A 16,880-nucleotide genomic window follows, 5' to 3' on the forward strand; every position below is an offset into this window, starting at 1 on the left:
GACTACTATACTGTATTTTTCCCAATTTTTCTTTCACCTCATTTGGTCTCAAATGCTGATATGACGTGGGAATGCATAAAGGTACAATATGATTACTAACCTGCATACTACTACTCCTCTTCAGTCACAGTCATCTACACAGCATGCAAAAAAATCCTTTCATCAGCAACCCTGGCTCTTGCGTTGGTTAAGATACACATCTTCAACTGGTTGCTAGACTTGTAAACACCATTGCATGTCTCTGCAGGATGCTGCTACCACGGCAGCTGTATCTCTTGCCTGTCAAACAGGTGTACCGTCGCATCGCTTTATCATTCATAAGCCAATCAATCGTCCTACCGATATTGTTGACCAACATTGGCACAAAAATTAGATATCCGTTCATATCATTATAATTTTTTTCCTGATAATGATATCGCCGCGCAAGTGATGATGTGATCCACAGAGCAAGAAACTTGCTACCTCAATATGTCTGCAGCCTGGAGTTATTTCAAAGGCCTTTGCATTGTAAATATGCAATTTACACTGCAAGTATTGGTTATGGAAGGTGGGAGTCTGGCATCTTTCTTTAATATTTCTAAATTTGCTCATGCTGCATTCATGTGTGACATGCTAATTGAGCCCAGTTTAGAATTTCACTTGGATTTGTCTCAGGTTGTTTTTACACAGATGTTAATGCCAAGCAGAAATAAGCAGCTTTGAAAATTCTATTATTGCAGTATTATTTAAGTGGATTCTTATTTGTGAATTCATTATGACTAACCTGTTTAACTTGTTGATAGTAGAACATATTATTGCATTGCTAACAAGTCATGATTTCATTTTTTAAATGACAATTTTGTTGAGACATAATGCTTCAAATGAATATTTTCATTGAATATTGCAGTATTTGTCCTATTGTGCACAAACACCCACAGTGTTTACTTGTGAAATGCATCCAGTTGCATCACACAACAAGAAGCATATTGTGTTCATTTATTACCCAAGATGTGTCCTGACTAGTTTGAGGTGCTGCGTTTATCAGTATCAGTTGATATGTGTTGATAAGTGTTGGACAATATCAGATATTGTTTTAAAAAAATAGGTTATCAAGCACGTCTAGCATACTTGTATCTCATGGGTGATTTACACAGGAAAAAATATGGAAAAAAGTTTGGCCACCCCTGGCTTATACAGTTGTTAATCGTTTTAAGGTGGCCACAGCTTGAGTATTTCTATTATTTCCTATATGGAAAGAAATATTGTGAACAAAACGACATCTACTGTAGTTTTTTTTTCCTCCTTTAAGTTTAAGAATGAAGAGCATTCGTAAATATGTCATTGGCATGATGCATTTGGATGTCTCGCATTGCTTAATGGGGTAGCAAATTCATTTTTTCCTTGCACAGATAGCCAATGCTGTGATTCTATGTAAAATATATGAATCCATTATGAGAAAAATGCAATGAAGAGGGAGAGATGTATCTGAAATGCACTTTTTTTAACATTGCACACACACACACGCACACAAGACAAGTCCCCAAGAAGTAGGTCAGCCTCCTCTAATTGTCAATCATGCAATAAATGTGTGTGCAGCACAAATGAATACAGCATTGGGAATGAGACAAAGCTTATTGGCATGCTATGTCAGCTTGACTCAATTCATCCTGCTTTTCACACAAGACCATTCACATGTGAACTTCTCCCTCTCTCTTTCACACCGCCTGCCTCCCTCTCTCTCTCTCTCAAATGTGAGAGTCGCGCCAGGGTTAATGTATGTGGACACTTCGCTTCAGCCCAGGGCCACTTTATTACCATGAGCCTGTTTATTTCCATAGAGAACACGTCTCAGAGTATTTGCTGTGAAATGAACACAAACTTGCGCTAGTGGTAACTTTTTTTCTGGCTGCAGGCGGATTTAGAGACAGCAATGAGATAAACGTAACTTTAAATGGAGCATGTTGAGATAAAGGTGCGCTATTGTATATGGACAAAAGTATTACAGCTCGGACCACATAGAAGAAAACGTAGTGCTCTTCCTTGCATTTTGTAGCTTCCAAATCTTCTGGGAAAGTTTGTGTGTTTATGTATGGAATATTTGCCCAATTATGAGGTCAAGGGTGACTGGCTTCCGCACCAACCTCATCCAAGCAGTTCTTATCGGACGTTACACAAAAAAAGGGCCTAACCCAAACTGCAAAGATGGAGGCATACAATATAAATAGTTGTGTTATCAAACATAGTACATGCATTCAATGAATCGATCTATGCCTTCTGTTTGGGGTTTCCCACGTTTATCTAACAGGTATGGCATCAAAGCAAACCCTAAAGTTCAATTTGGAAGATATGTGTTGTTTTTTGACATTTTTTTTCCATTGCAAAAAGTCATAAAGAGTCCACTTTTGTACAGTGCCTAAAGGGTATGGCATTAAGGGGGTATATGACTTCATGCTTCCAGGAAGTATGATTACTATAGTTATGATTATTAAAGTAAAGTTGTGAGTTCTGGGGCAGTAAAGTTCCATCAGTTTGTCTCAGTATGTTTTTGTTTGTTTTTTATTGCAAAATGTTGTAAAAGTTTCTACCCTGCCAACAATCCTAACAGTATCTAAAGGGTATGGCATTTAGTGAGCGAAAAAGCCACAAGATTTAGTACGATTAAAACGTGACAAGATTTCTTGTTTAGAAAAATGAGCACAAACTTTGGAACAATCCATTCATCCATCTATTTTCTATGCCACTTATCCTCATTAGGGTCGCTGGGGTATGCTGGAGCCTATCCCAGCTGAGTTTAGACAAGAGGCGGGGTGCATTCTGGATTAGTCGCCAGCCAATCACAGGCTTGGAACAATACCAGTACCCTGCGTGTTTGTTCCATTGAACAACAGCATAAACAGAGTGAGCCCTATTGTCAGTCATACAGTCTGTTTGTCTCTGGTCATTTGCATATGCACAAAGTGAGGAGCAATTAAATTAGTAGATTGCACTATTTTTTCATTGTACTTTTCTTAAAAGTAATGTTATCATACACCAAATCTTGTCACGTGACACCCCTACTAACAAAGGATCAGCCCAACTCCCAATTATTGAATTAATAGAACAGAGAGTGTACTTCCATAGTTGTAATCAAACAATGCAGCAGCAGACACTTCAGTGTAACCCCATAGCACATCAGGTTCACAGAGGTCTTCCCCTCGCCATCCCATTGGCCAACAGCACCTGGGCTTGACGCAGCACACCGGCCTCATCCGGCGACGCTCACGTCAACGTCTCCCGAGGACCAGGCCTGTCACACTTTAAGAGGAAGGTAATAATAGCCGGGCGCCACTGCGAGTGGTGGCACAGGCGATTTTGAAGGAAGGGTTGACATTTGAGTCGACGGGGTGACCAATAAAGACTTCTACAAATAATCTGGCTGGACACCAAGTGACACGGGATGCAGAAAGAAGAAAAAAGGTGGAAGCCAATGCGGTGGTGTCAGTGTTGGATGAGACTGTGTTGGCCCGCTGTTACTGACAGCCAAGTCATAACATCTACAGGTGTCATCAGGAAGCCATTGCCAGGAACGTGGTGAATGAGCATGCCTCATTGGACTTAACGTATTTAAATCAATGATATGGAAACATTGGACCTAAAAATAACCACTTGTAAATCATATTGTTGGTACACAAGCTTCTAACATGAATTTTTAGTGGTCTATCTTATTGATCTATCTTATTCATTCATTCATTCATTCATTTTCTACCACTTATCCTCACAAGGTTCGCAGGCGTGCTGGAGCTTATCCCAGCTGTATTCAGACGAGAGGTGGGGTTCACAAACAATATTGAAACTCACTATGTGTTACATTAACGCTCAGTTTGGACTCTTTTGAAATAAGAGTCAGACTGTGCTTCCGGAATAACAAACAAAAAACAGACTGTGTATATACGTATATTCATACTGTTTATTCTGTATATTTTGTATTTTCATTTTTAATGTGTCTGCACCTACTTCATCAAAACAAATTCCTAGTATATGTTTGATCTTTTTCCTCACGAGGGTCGCGGGGGTGCTGGAGCCTATCCCAGCTGTCTTCAGGCGAGAGGTGGGGTACATAAACAATATTTATTTCAAAATGTGTGTCAAAATTTGACACAATTATTTGATGTTGTTTTAAAATGCTACCCAAATATGAAAAAAAACAATCTTCAAAAGCGTATTATGACAAAAATAATAAAATAAAATAAGTAAACAGCCTTTTTTAAAAGTTGTTAACTCGTAAGATGAACTTCATTATATTTTTAATTAAACCCATTTTAAAATATATTAATATAACAGTTTGAATGACAGAACTGGTACAATCTGCTGATTAAATCTGAAAGCTTGATAGCTTTATATGACCCATAACTAACATGTTTTGCTTTTAATAACATTATTTTATTATATAAATCCTCCGGTAACTATCAGTTAATTTGTTCTGATAAACCGTGTGTCTCCTCAAATGTGTCAAAGCTATAGTATAGTAGTTAACATTAGTGTTGAGCACAATACAATAATGCTGTATTAATTAACGTCAGGACAATTGTGATAAAAGTCTAAATGTGTGATTTAACACAACACATTGCATTTCAGTGTTAGACTTCCCAAAAAACACCGTTAAGGTCATTCGCTTTGGTTCATCATCACAAGGTATCGACTGAAGGTGAAAAAAAAACGTATTTGAAGCCAACGCCATAAAAGAATGAGTCTCTAGTCTCAAGTGTCATTAGCTCAGGGGGCTTTTCCCAGCTAGGTAGCGCCAGCCAGGTAAAGATTAGATAACAATCAGGCCTTTCTAATAGATCCTATTGGAAGGCGCTGGAGCTGTTCCTGCAAGTGTGGCGCTCTTCATCTGAGGTGGTATTTATGAAATCGTATGAAGAGACTTCACTGGTTATCTGTGGGCTGGTTACATCAAAAGGAGGCTCGTATTAACAACTGACACCCATCTAGGCGGGTCCCATGTCTCCCTTGCCTTATTAGTGCCTGTTTCAAAAGTGTTATGGGATAAATTTAATAATCAATGACTCAATTAATTGATTGGTCTCTGGTCTTAATTTAATTCAGTGAAAAATTAGCGCAATTCTTAGTTTCAGCCAGAAGAGGGTCTTCAGTCTAAACTAGGTTGATTCAGTAGCATGCCATCTTATAATATTTTTGCTCCCGCGCCGGCTTTTGCAAAAACAACAGACGTGGAAAATGCATTTTCATTGAAGTTCGTGATCAAACAAGCACATCCGCCTATCTGCACTATAATATTTCCATCCATCTTCTGAAATAAACATGTATGAGTACAAGTTTAATATTGAAAAAAAAACAATATTTTCATGTCTTCACATAATGCATTTCATTTGAGAAAAACATTTCATTGGAGGAGCATAGAAAGCATTAAAACTGGCGCTACAATGCTGCTTCTATCCACCAGAGGGAACCAGACGGCCCAGAGCCCAAAGCCAAGAGGGAAGCTCACGTCATTGCAGCGTTCCAATGAATGTGTTGCTCAAACTCAATGCCTTTTCACTTGAAAAAAGGAAAATGTTTAACATTTTGTGTTTTTCAATTCTAAACTCATGTTTGTATATTGACATGTATGTATATTTGCTTCATGTATACAACTTTTGAGTGTTAATATGCTGTGTGATGAATTTAGTGTTAGTAAAAACTACTTTTAAATACAATTTAATTATATAAATTTAAATTCATTGTTAAAATTAAAATATAATTTTTTTTTTTAATTTCTGGAATTTCAAAAAGTAAAAAATGTTTTGGATATTTAATCCCGTGCCCATCTCTAGTTTCACTATTTTCCTAATGGGTATTTATAGATGTTGATCTATTGAAGGTAAGATAAGGTAAGAAGACTAGCACAACGTATGTTGCTTCATAACACCTACTCCAAATTCCTAAACTTTCGAATGGTTGACTCATAAGCCAGCGTTATTAAAGGTGTTTTGTTTGTTTATAATGGAGAGCTCTTGAGGAACAACGTGCATGTTTACGCAAGAGAAGATTCAGCCCTGATAGCCTTCCTGAAAATGAAGCAGGGAGGGCGCAGGGGGGGGGCGGTGGTGAGAAGGGGGGTAGCAGAAAAAGAAAAAAAACAAGTGGAGGAAATTTGTGGAATCCCATCTGAGATGGCCTCCCTGATGGATTCCTTTTCCTGTCAGCTCAGACGAGAAATGAAGCCGGGGAAAATTAACTCCTGATACGGCCACGCTGAATTAGACAGAAAGAGGGGAGGGGAAGAGGAGGGCGGGGTGAAGAAGGGGTGTCTGGCGGTTGTGAGAAGAAGAGGGGAAAAAAACTAGACACTTTTTAAGGATTCCATCCTTGTCATTTTCAATTTTCTGCTCTTTTGGACATGCTTGTATTCAGACTCCCCAACATCTCCTCGCCATATCAATCCTAATTAGACAATCTGGGCCCGCCAAGGATGGGGAAGCGGCTTATTTGCATAATTTAATCATAAATACTCAGTGATACATATTTCCAAATGCATTTGTACAATTATCTTTTCATCCTTGGGGCAAAAAAGCATTAATATGATTAGGCAATAATTCTCTAAAAAGGGAAAACAGGGAGGACCGGCAAGTGTGCACTGCTATCTTTTTTCTTCCTCTTTTAAACTGCAGCTTTGGGCTATATGAAAAATTAATTAATTTCAGAGGAAAATCAATTTCTTCATGTGACCATATTAGACGGTGACGACCCAAGGCCCGCATTCCGTTCCCCAATCAGGAAATCTCATCTACAGCCTCTAACTTGTCACTACCATTTACTGTTGTAGCGTTGGCGACTTGCGCTCGCTAAATGTGGCAAGGAGGTCGAGCAGGCGGGAAGAGGAGGAACTTTGGAAACATCAGCGCTCGCTGTGATGCAGATAACGGTCAGGTAAAAGTCACTGTTAATGATTTTGATACCGTAAATAAATGGAGAAAAATAACAGAAAGCCAACAAGGAAATGAATCAGTTTCAATTGATTGGAGATAATTATATTGAAAGTATGAACGGACGGACGGATGGATGGATGGAGGAAGGATGGATGGGTGTACAGAAGGGTGGATGACGGATGGATGGATGGACGGATGGACGACGTATGGACGGACGGATGGATGGACTGATAGATGGACAAACGGACGGACGGATGGAGGATAGAACCATGACACATTGCATATGAAGTTGTCATAGCACTAAAAAGTCTCAGTGTCACAATAAGTAGAGATGTCATGCGATACTTGAGATACTACATTGGGTCTACGAGACAAGACCAGATTTTATCATGACTTTAGTACAATAAAAAAATATATATAAAAAAATTAAAGACAATATATTGTAATCTATTAATTCTATTACAAATCTATTGAGGCTGGCAAAATAATCAAGTTCATTTTCATGCACGGCGTGATTAAATAAATGTGTAATATCACCAGAAAAACATAATATAACATATTTTGTTTTGTGATCAAAGTTGTGAGAGCACATAATTTGCTGTAACATCACAAGAATAAAGTCATAATGTTACAATAAAAATGTGGCAATGCTGAGAGAATAAAGCTGAAATAATTTGTGAATGACGTAGAAACTTTATAGGAATTTGCATATCACATTTTGAGCAGACATTAACATATATGCCGCACTCTGGACAACTTATTTTCTTACAGTTGCTTATTTCCTGTAATTGTAGATCAAATTTAAGCTATAAAATAAGAATTATTTCATATTTTAACAAGTAAATATAAAAAATTCCCACACACGCAACAGTCCGAGATCAGCATTTGCCGTCTCTCTCTATGACTTTACTGTTGTAGTATTTATTTATTTATTTTCCATTTCAGCGCAGCATTAATTCTCTTTGGTGCCAATAAAACTTGGAAGCTGGCGCAGACAAATGAAGCAAACATGCGTCTTTGCCATGCAAATAGCCTGCAAAGCCACAAACGGCATTAAGACTGTGTCAAACAAAGCCTCTCTAACAAGTGAAATCTGCAGCATCTTCACCCCATGTTACTTTTAGGGGATTTGCTTGAATTACTACCCCCACCCCTCCCCTTTTTTGTGCACTTGTTCCAATTGGATGAATGTCAAGTTAATAAAGCCCTTCTGATTTTTCAAGGAGACTATTTGCAAGCGGGAGAAAAAGAGGAGAAGAAAAAAAAAAAGCAACACACCTTGCCGCCATCTGCCACCTGCACAGTTGACTTGAGCACATGTACTGTACCTAATCAAATTTAGCACAGCTCCACTGAAGGATTAAAAAAAAAATGTACCCCTCCCTCCATTCTAAAGACTCACATTTGACTTTCAAGGAATACATTTTTGATTTTCAACATGCCTTGTGTACTATTATCTCACCATCCGACTATGCCACCCCCATCTAATCAGGCATCCGTCACTCTTGTTTTTGACGTTATTATCGCCCGGGTTCCCGCTTGGATGCGGTTGCCGGGTGACGGGGTACCTCGGCACCCACTCTAACAGGGTAAGCATTTGAACGGAATCCAGAAATCTCCCCTGAGTACCTGTAAACACATCGGCGCCTTGTAAGAAAACAAATATATTATAAGAGCTCAGCGGAGAAGAAGGAGGAGGAGGAGGAGAGGATGGCGGCAGTTGTGGTGGGGTAAGAAAGGGACGGGGGAGGGGGGGTGGTTTTTGCGGGCTGGCACCCTCAGTGGCAGCTCACACTGAGCGCTAAGCAAAACAATTACCGTCATTTGCAGATGCGCGCACGAGTGTGTTTAGGCGTAAACACTCAAAAAGCAGGGAGCGAACGAGGCAGGGGTGACGGTGCCCGCCTCGACGGGCTGCCAGGTAAAAGAATCAATGAGGTGCATTTGTTTAAAAAAAATGTCACGGTTTTAGAAGAATGAGTGGGGGTGGGAGAGCAAATCTATTATTGACCAATTGCATGATGTTATGCATTGCAGTGGTACCTAAAAGTACCTAAAAGTATTTGAGTGAGTGGGGAAAAATCTATTTAGGCAGAACAGGTCCCTTTGCCCCAGTCGCATGATAGTGTCTGGGGTGGTGCCCATGGTGGGCCGACCTCCCTTCAACCTCAAAGAGGGACTGATTGCATCGGGAGAAAAAAGGGAAAATGAAATAAGAAGGCCCCGTTCTCTAGTTGCATGATGCTAGTTGGGATTTTGGCAGTAGTGGGATGGCCTCATTTTGACCTAAAAGAACAAGTGGGGATTTAAGAGCGACCCCCCCCTTTTTACCCACTCGCACAACGTTCCCTGGACTGGTGGCAATGGTGGGCTGACCTCTCTTCAACCAAAAGGAGGGTCCAATTGAGTGAGGAAAAAAAGTGAGTGTGTCCTTTCCTCAGCTGCATGATGTTGTCTGGGGCGGTGGCAGTGGTGGGATGGGGAGAAAGAACCAATTTAAGAGGGGACACCCCATTTTCCCAGTCGTACAATATTGTTTGGGGCTGTTAACCTTCTGTAGGATGGCCCCCATCGACTCAAAAAGAGTCAGAGGAGGAGCAAATTTATATAAGGATGGCCTCCTTACCCCGAGTCCTTAGGGTGGAGGTGGGCCGACCACCTTAAAAAAAAAAAAAAAAAAAAAAGAGTAAAAAAGAGAGAGGGGGGGGGCAGCCTGCTTCCTTAACCTGTAACCTTAAGAAAGATGGTGGTGTGCCCGGGTCGCATAATGTTATCTGCGATCTTTAACTTAGCAGGATCACAGTGGTAAAAGACGGTCCAACTGAGCATAAAGAAAAAGCAAATGTATTTAAAAAAGACCGCCACCCTTTCTCCAGTCACATGACACTGTCTGGGATGGTTAACCTTCAGCATGGTGGCAATGGTGGGTGGAAAGTGGGACAATGATTGTCAATTAACTGCTGCATTTGCTGCACCCCGGCATCATGTTGCCTTCTTCCACAACAGCAGACCAATGAAAGACATGAGATATCTTTTAGCCCCCCCCCCACACACACACCCCCGCCGCTCACCTCCTATGTTATAATAACCTTTCAGAGAGTTCAAGTGTCACACAGCAATAAGAACCTTTTTTTTCCATCCCACCGCGGGGAAAATGAAAAGGAAAACAAGTAGCTGGAACAGAGGGGGCCATAATGTAAGGGAGATTACTGAACTTGGATCTGTGTGTGTGCGTGCATATGTGTGTGTGTGTGTGTGTGTGTGCATGTCTCGAATAGAGGAGGAGGAAAAAAAACATTGCTAATCTGGCATGAGAGCCCTTAAGAAAATGAATAGGTCAACAATGACTATATTGCTAAAGATTAAAGATAATTACAAAAACACCACAGCGTATTGGGGAGGGCACACCCCTAAAAGGCACAGGGCCCCCCCAACCCCATCACCAAATTTGAAAGCCTCAACCTTCAATTAAAAATAACACATATGCTCACATCGTGTATGTAGTATATTGGCTTATGTGGCTAATGTAATATATATATATATATACAAAACATTTTACCAAAGATAAACCTCAGCTTTACAGATGCCACGTCGGGTGTGCATGCGGTATGTGTTGTGATATACAGCGACACATGGTGGTATCAAACTGTACTTGTTGTAGACTTTCCCTCATGGGGGAAAAAAGGAGGCTTCAATTTGATGTTTGGTGTTTATTTGTTTAGTTATTTAAGTGGGACAACACACTAGGTGATTCATTGGGGAACAGCTTGAAATTAATTGTTAAAATTGAATTATACTGTATAGAAATGGAAATATAGAGGTGTTTCACTGAGGTGCAGCGTGCGTGTATTTATTTAGGTAGGCAGACAATGCAATAAATCAGGGTAAGGTTTGATGTACTTTCAATGTTATGCTTATAATATTTATGTAGAAATTGTTATAAAAATTGATAAAATACAGATCTGTACCAAAACAGACAGCAATAGAGTAATTGGTAAACTTGCTCAAACGCTAAAAACTGACAGTTTTGCAACACCCCCTCCCCCCCCAAAAAAATAACTATGTAAAAATATTCAGTGGAGGTGTTTCAGCAAAAGCGTACAAATATGAGGAGAGTTGTGTTGTTTTAGGTACAATAGACACGAGGGGAGGGGGGTTACAGGCTGGTGAGGGTAGGGGTAATCCTGGCCGCATGTGAAATAGTGTGACCGCATTGTAACACCACTATTAGTCACCTCATTGTTGCGTAAATAAAGAGTAGCAAACTGATGCAATGGGGGAGCTAAACTATGGGAGAGGCCTCACTCGATTACTTTTCTATCTGAACCGAGAGCGACCTGTTTACACAAACTGGCCGTCTTGTTAGCGACACACACACACACACACACACACACACACACATCCCAGGGCAAATAAAATCATTGCAAGCAACACAAGCCTTTTATCCGGCAGATGCCTCTCACATCTCCTGTGATGTAATTCTCCAAATGGGACGGACGGACATGGAGACGTGGAGACAGGCAGGCAGGCCGGCCCGGGGGCCTCTTGAGTGATTGATTTGGAGCCCAGCACCGGCAGAACCTGGCGGCTTTCACAGACAATTACAGTGCTGTCCGTGTGCCCGTAATAGGCCGGCACTTTAGCATCATTAAAGCGACGCGAGGCACTGCATTATCCTTTAACCCCCCCCCTCTCTCCCCACCCAAAACGACACATGCACACGCGCACACACACACAGACAACTGGCCATTGAGAAGAAGAGGCATTACTATGTCATCGGTGCTTCTAGGTGCCAAAGTTCATAGGTGAGAAAGCTTTATTCATGTAGACTATATAGCACACTAATGTCTAATAGATTTGAACAAATATGTATTATTCCTTCTTGCTATGGAACGTACCATTGTTAATATGTGACACATTTTAACTCTTCTTTAAGAAGGTTTTACATCATATCATCATATTTACATTTCTCGCTTGTCCCGGTGGATAGGCAAGGGATGGGGTGATGATCAATATGGAATCAATCTCAGTGACAGGTGAATGTGACCGACATATGTGCTTGTGTGTGTGTGGGGGGGGTGGGGGGGGGGGGGCATGTGCTGGTGTGCGTGCGTGTGTGTGTGTGTGTCAGAGAGAGAGAGAGAGATGCATCAAATCACCCATGGCTTTTAATCAAATATCGATCGAGGGCTTTTAATCACGCCACATTAAAACATATGGAGCTCCAAAATTATTGATAATCAAGAGTGATGTATTAATTCCTCACTCCCTCAAAGAGACAGAAAGTGTATGTATGTGTGTATGTGTGCGTGAGTGTGCGACTATTTATCTAATTTTTTTTCCAGAAATATAATCGATTGTCATAAATCTCTTATGATAATTCCTGGCGTGTACATTTATAATCATTACATTAGAGACTGGACTAGTAGTCGATAATATGAAATAAAATAAGAATAATGCAACATAATTGTGAAGATATTTAAAATTATTTCATGCATGAATGGATGATTTTTAAATAGTTTTTTGGGGGGAGATAGGCGGGGTAAACCAAGTCCAATAGTGCATCGTAGAAAACTTCCCCAACTCTTTTTTAAACTTTTCTTGCTCAAAACTCCAATTTTGCAAGCATTAAAACCAATTTAAAATGACCTATGAGATTAAAAAGAGAAAAAAAAACACATGCATAACCACATTTTCCTTGCGCTTTTACGCACAAGCACCCACCACCCCTCTCGTTTACCTGGCGTTGGTGCAGTCGTTGTAGAGCGTCTCGAAGTCCTTTCTGGAGATGAGCTTGCACCGGTTGACACCCGGCTGGATGGCGCCGAGCCCTCGGAGGATGCGGACCTGCTCCACGTTGCACACCACCGGCGTGATTTCCAGTCGCTTGAGCTTAGTGTAGACGGTGTGCAGGCCGCCCACCAGGTGCTTGAGGAACAGGTCGAACGCCTGCGGCAGGCAGATAAGCTCGCAGCCGTCCACGGTGAACGAGGCCACCTTTGCGCCGCGAAGCTCCACCATCTTACACTCGTTGTTCTGCGGGATGTTCTCCACGGGCGACGGCGTGGAGTAGACAGGCTTGCCCGGCGCGGGGATGCCAGGGCTGCCGGTGGCAAGCAGCTCGGATCGGAAGAGCGTCTGCTGCTGCGGTAGTGGTGGCGGTAGCTGCGGTGGTGGTAGCGGTGATGGCGAGGAGGTGGCCGACGGCGGGGACGCTGTGCTGCTGGGAGCGGAGATCGGCACCGGTGGCGGTGGAGGTGGCGGCGGCGGTGGGACGAGGGCAGTCGGCGGGAGGAGAGCAGCCGGGACGGCGGCCATGGTCACCTTACACCGGGGAAGGGAGGGGAGAAAAAGAGCCGGAAGAAGTTCAAAGTGTGCCAGCCAGCCTTGCCTGCAAATAAAAAGAATCCACTTGGAGTTTGTGAGCTCCTCAGATAAAGTTGTGGTGGGAAAAGTTGGGACGCGCGCGCGCACGCACACACACACACAGAAAGAGAGAGTGGAGTTTGATGGGGGGTAGAGGACAAGGGAGGGGGCAGGACAATGATCAAAGATAGGAGGAGGAATGACAGGAGGAAAATGAGCTGAAAAGTGCAGCTCGGCTCTGTGGATGAGTTGTTGTTGTCACACGGTGCAGGAGGGGGCGGAGTTTGGGGACAGTGCAAAAAGAGGAGGGGGCTGGGGGTAAGCCATTGGAAGAACACATCATTTAAATACATAACAAAAAAAAAGCAACGCACCCCCCTTCTGTTAGGATTTTTAATCACGTGTAGGTTTATGTGGTTTAATTATTTTAGTTTTATTTAATTATTTATTTTATATTTGCATGCATGCTTTTTATTATCTGTTATTGTATCTACAGTGGTGTGAAAAACTGTTTTTTTCTTGTTTGTCACACTGTTTCAGATCATCAAACAAATTTAGGTTTTCATTAGTTAATGACAACACAACTGAACACAAAATGCACTTTTTAAATTAAACTTTTTTATTATTATTTAGGGGAACTTGCACTTGTTTTGAAATGTTGCTCATCATTCACAATCCTAATGTGAAACATGAATAGTGAATAATATTTCCCTTCTCAGAAAACAAGTTAATATGAGATAGCTAACAATGTACGTCAATGGGACACACCTATTTTGACTATGAAGCCCTCTAAAACAAGTTCTGACAATGTTACATTGTTTGATATACATGCTGTGATCATGCATTAACAAACATTCCTTGATAACATCTAGTAGTTGCAGTATTTTGTCGTATTTTGATGATTTAAATGCACAAGACGTGTGCTCTATTTCTCAGGACGGCAAACAAACATCTTGTTGAGTCTTTGTAGCGAAATTGAGACCTAGGTATCCACTCTTCCGTCCGTGAATGACGCTGAGAGGAGCAGCAAGTGAGGCGTTGTGTTCGTCCACCAGATTAAAAAAATAGCTTGTATAGCTGCTACAATAATAAGTTGTGTTTTTTTGTGAGGGCTTTAGCAGTGAAAATAGGTATTTCCCATGATGTCTGTTGTTAGGTAGCTCATATTAATTAGTTTTCTCGCACTAGAATGCACAGAAAAGTTAAATTAATATGTGTTCATGTTTCACATTAGGATTGTGAATGGTGGGAAAAATTCCCCAAAAGTGCAGTTCCCTTTTAAGGGAGAAAAAAAAATCCAAACCTCCCATTTGCCTCCCGTGAAAATATAAATTGAGATCTATCAGTCTGGAAAATGTTATGAAGCCATTCTTAGCTTAGGGACTCTAGCAAACCACAGTGACAACCATTATCTGCAAATGGCAAAAATATGGAACAGTGGTGAACCTTCCCAGGAGTGGCAGGCCAACCAAAATTACCCCAAGGGCGCAGCATCCAAGAAGTCACAAAAGACCCAACAACAACATCCCAACAACTGCAAACCTCACTTGCCTCAGTTAAGGTCAGTGTTTCTGACTCTACCATAAGAAAGACACTTGGCAAAAACGGCCTGCATGGCAGAATTTCAGGAGGAAAACCACCGCTGTACAAAAAGAACATTAAGGCTTTTTTCAATGCCCAAAGTCCTTTGGAAAAATACTCTGTGGTCTGACAAGACAAAAGATGAAAAACCGTCTGGAAAACCCTCCAATGTGGCAGAATTACAACAATTCTGCAAAGTTGAGTTGGCCAAACTTCCTTGTTGACGGAAGTAGTATTTGTGCAAATCAGTGGTTTCTGTGAAATCAATGCGCCTAAGTTTCTGTAATGTTTTAAAGCATTTTTTAGAGGGCTTTGTTGTCGAAATAGGTACTGTACTTCCCAATGACGCATTGTTAGCTAGCTCATATTAACAAATTTTTCCGCACAAAAAAATGTAGTAGTGCTATGTTCTGACTGAGAGCAAACCATTACGAACCACGGTGGATTTTACTGCACACAACAGCTGCAACTTTTCACTAGGAGTGGGCAGATCTAGTCAAACATCGATAGTAAAGTATCAATAACAAGACTAATATCAGGCCAGTACTATGTTGATGAAATCCATATTTTTCCATTGTCTTCCATGTTTATATTCACAATTTTATTCTTCTTATTATCACATTGTTGATACTGTACATACAGTAGAAGTTCAATTTTCATACACCCCGGTTTTCAAAGGTTTCAATGAAAATGATTGCCAGAGACATTTCTCTGTGATCGTACAACCAGACAGTGCACCAAACAAACGAGTTGAGTACCTAAAAACAAAGCATCCGCATGTTGGTGACTCTCTGTGAGAATGGATAGTGGTTCTTTTCGAGAGAACAATGAACAACTCTGTATCTGTTTCCTTCCGTCTTCCTTTCAAGCACTGTGCCATGAGCTAATGAGGCATTCACGTGCACTGTGTATTTCTGAATGCAAGAGGAATCTGTGCTCTATTGAGTTCAAGTGATCACATATACAGCTCTAACCATCCACTTTTCATCAGAGACAATGTAAATCCAATCCATTCAAGATAGATTTGAAAGACATGTACCTTTTGTTTACTTAGGAAAAGCTTAAAATGGGATTAAAAAACAAATGTTTTTGTTTCAGATTTTATATATATCACAGGTGAACACAAACTTTAGCAACACTAGCATAGCTATGTCAGCTACAGTGCTAACATTGCACTCATATTTTTAACAGCAACACCATGCTGGGTTAGCCTTTTTTCTGAAGAAAAACAGAATAATAAAACTTAAAGTAGCCCCTCGTTTATCGTGGTTAATTGGTTCCAGACCCGATTGTGAAATGTGAATTTCCGTGAAGTAGCATTTATTATTTAAATATGTAATATTTCCGTCGTTAGAAACATAGTAAAGCTACTCTAACTTCTAGATACAATTTTTAACACAGAGACCTCTATACATGAAATAACACCCCTATAGTCACCTTTACACATGTATTACGCAATATAGTAGACATAATATATGTAAACAATTGGAGAAGTTTTTTTTCCTAGTTTCTTTCTTACTTGGGTTAGGTAATGTAACATTACTGACATCTAGTGGCCAGGGTAGAGTACTTGGTTGGACAAACAATAATTTGTTATATGGTAGTAATTGTTATAATTATGTTTTATATCATTTTTTTTAAGTTTAAATACCATTTGTATACAATGGGGGGAAAGAGTGTATTCCACATGAGAACAGGGATGTCCTGATGCTCATATTTAAATATTTAACACAATATTGCATATTGTGTTATGGAAGCGGTTTTCAGGATACACCATGTGTCATTTCAAAATTATCATTCAAGAAAAGAGACAGCCTGTAGTGTAAAAATCGATAGCTGCTTAAAATTCATTGAGCCGGCAATCCATTTGCCCTTTATGTTGGTAACCTTTCACTTAAATATGCACCATATTAAGATTTCATTATGTACAATGAATGTCACAACAGTTTTTGCAGAGTATTGTTTGCACGGGTTAACTGCCAAACACTGCTCGTAACGGTCACAAGCGGAAAAAAAGGATATATATCTATATAGGACTTTATG

The 16,880-nt window shown here is 40.6% G+C and overlaps 1 protein-coding gene across 2 annotated transcripts in view; it reads right to left on the reverse strand.

The window, feature by feature from the left end:
• Window positions 1-16,880, reverse strand: part of dachd (dachshund d) — a 162,339-nt gene that overhangs the window by 129,926 nt on the left and 15,533 nt on the right. Inside the window, exon 2 of one of the 2 annotated variants that reach the window (XM_078795305.1) lies at window positions 12,631-13,281. In XM_078795305.1, coding sequence (XP_078651431.1) covers window positions 12,631-13,208 — 578 coding nt within the window. In that variant the 5' untranslated portion in view covers window positions 13,209-13,281. Of the gene's footprint in view, window positions 1-12,630; window positions 13,464-16,880 lie in introns of those variants that run through there. The other variant, XM_078795306.1, reaches the window with a different exon arrangement.

The sequence above is a fragment of the Doryrhamphus excisus genome, linkage group LG12 (assembly GCF_037039965.1).
Source record: "Doryrhamphus excisus strain RoL-2023G ecotype Guam linkage group LG12, RoL_Dexc_Guam_v1.1, whole genome shotgun sequence".
Lineage (NCBI taxonomy): Eukaryota > Metazoa > Chordata > Actinopteri > Syngnathiformes > Syngnathidae > Doryrhamphus > Doryrhamphus excisus.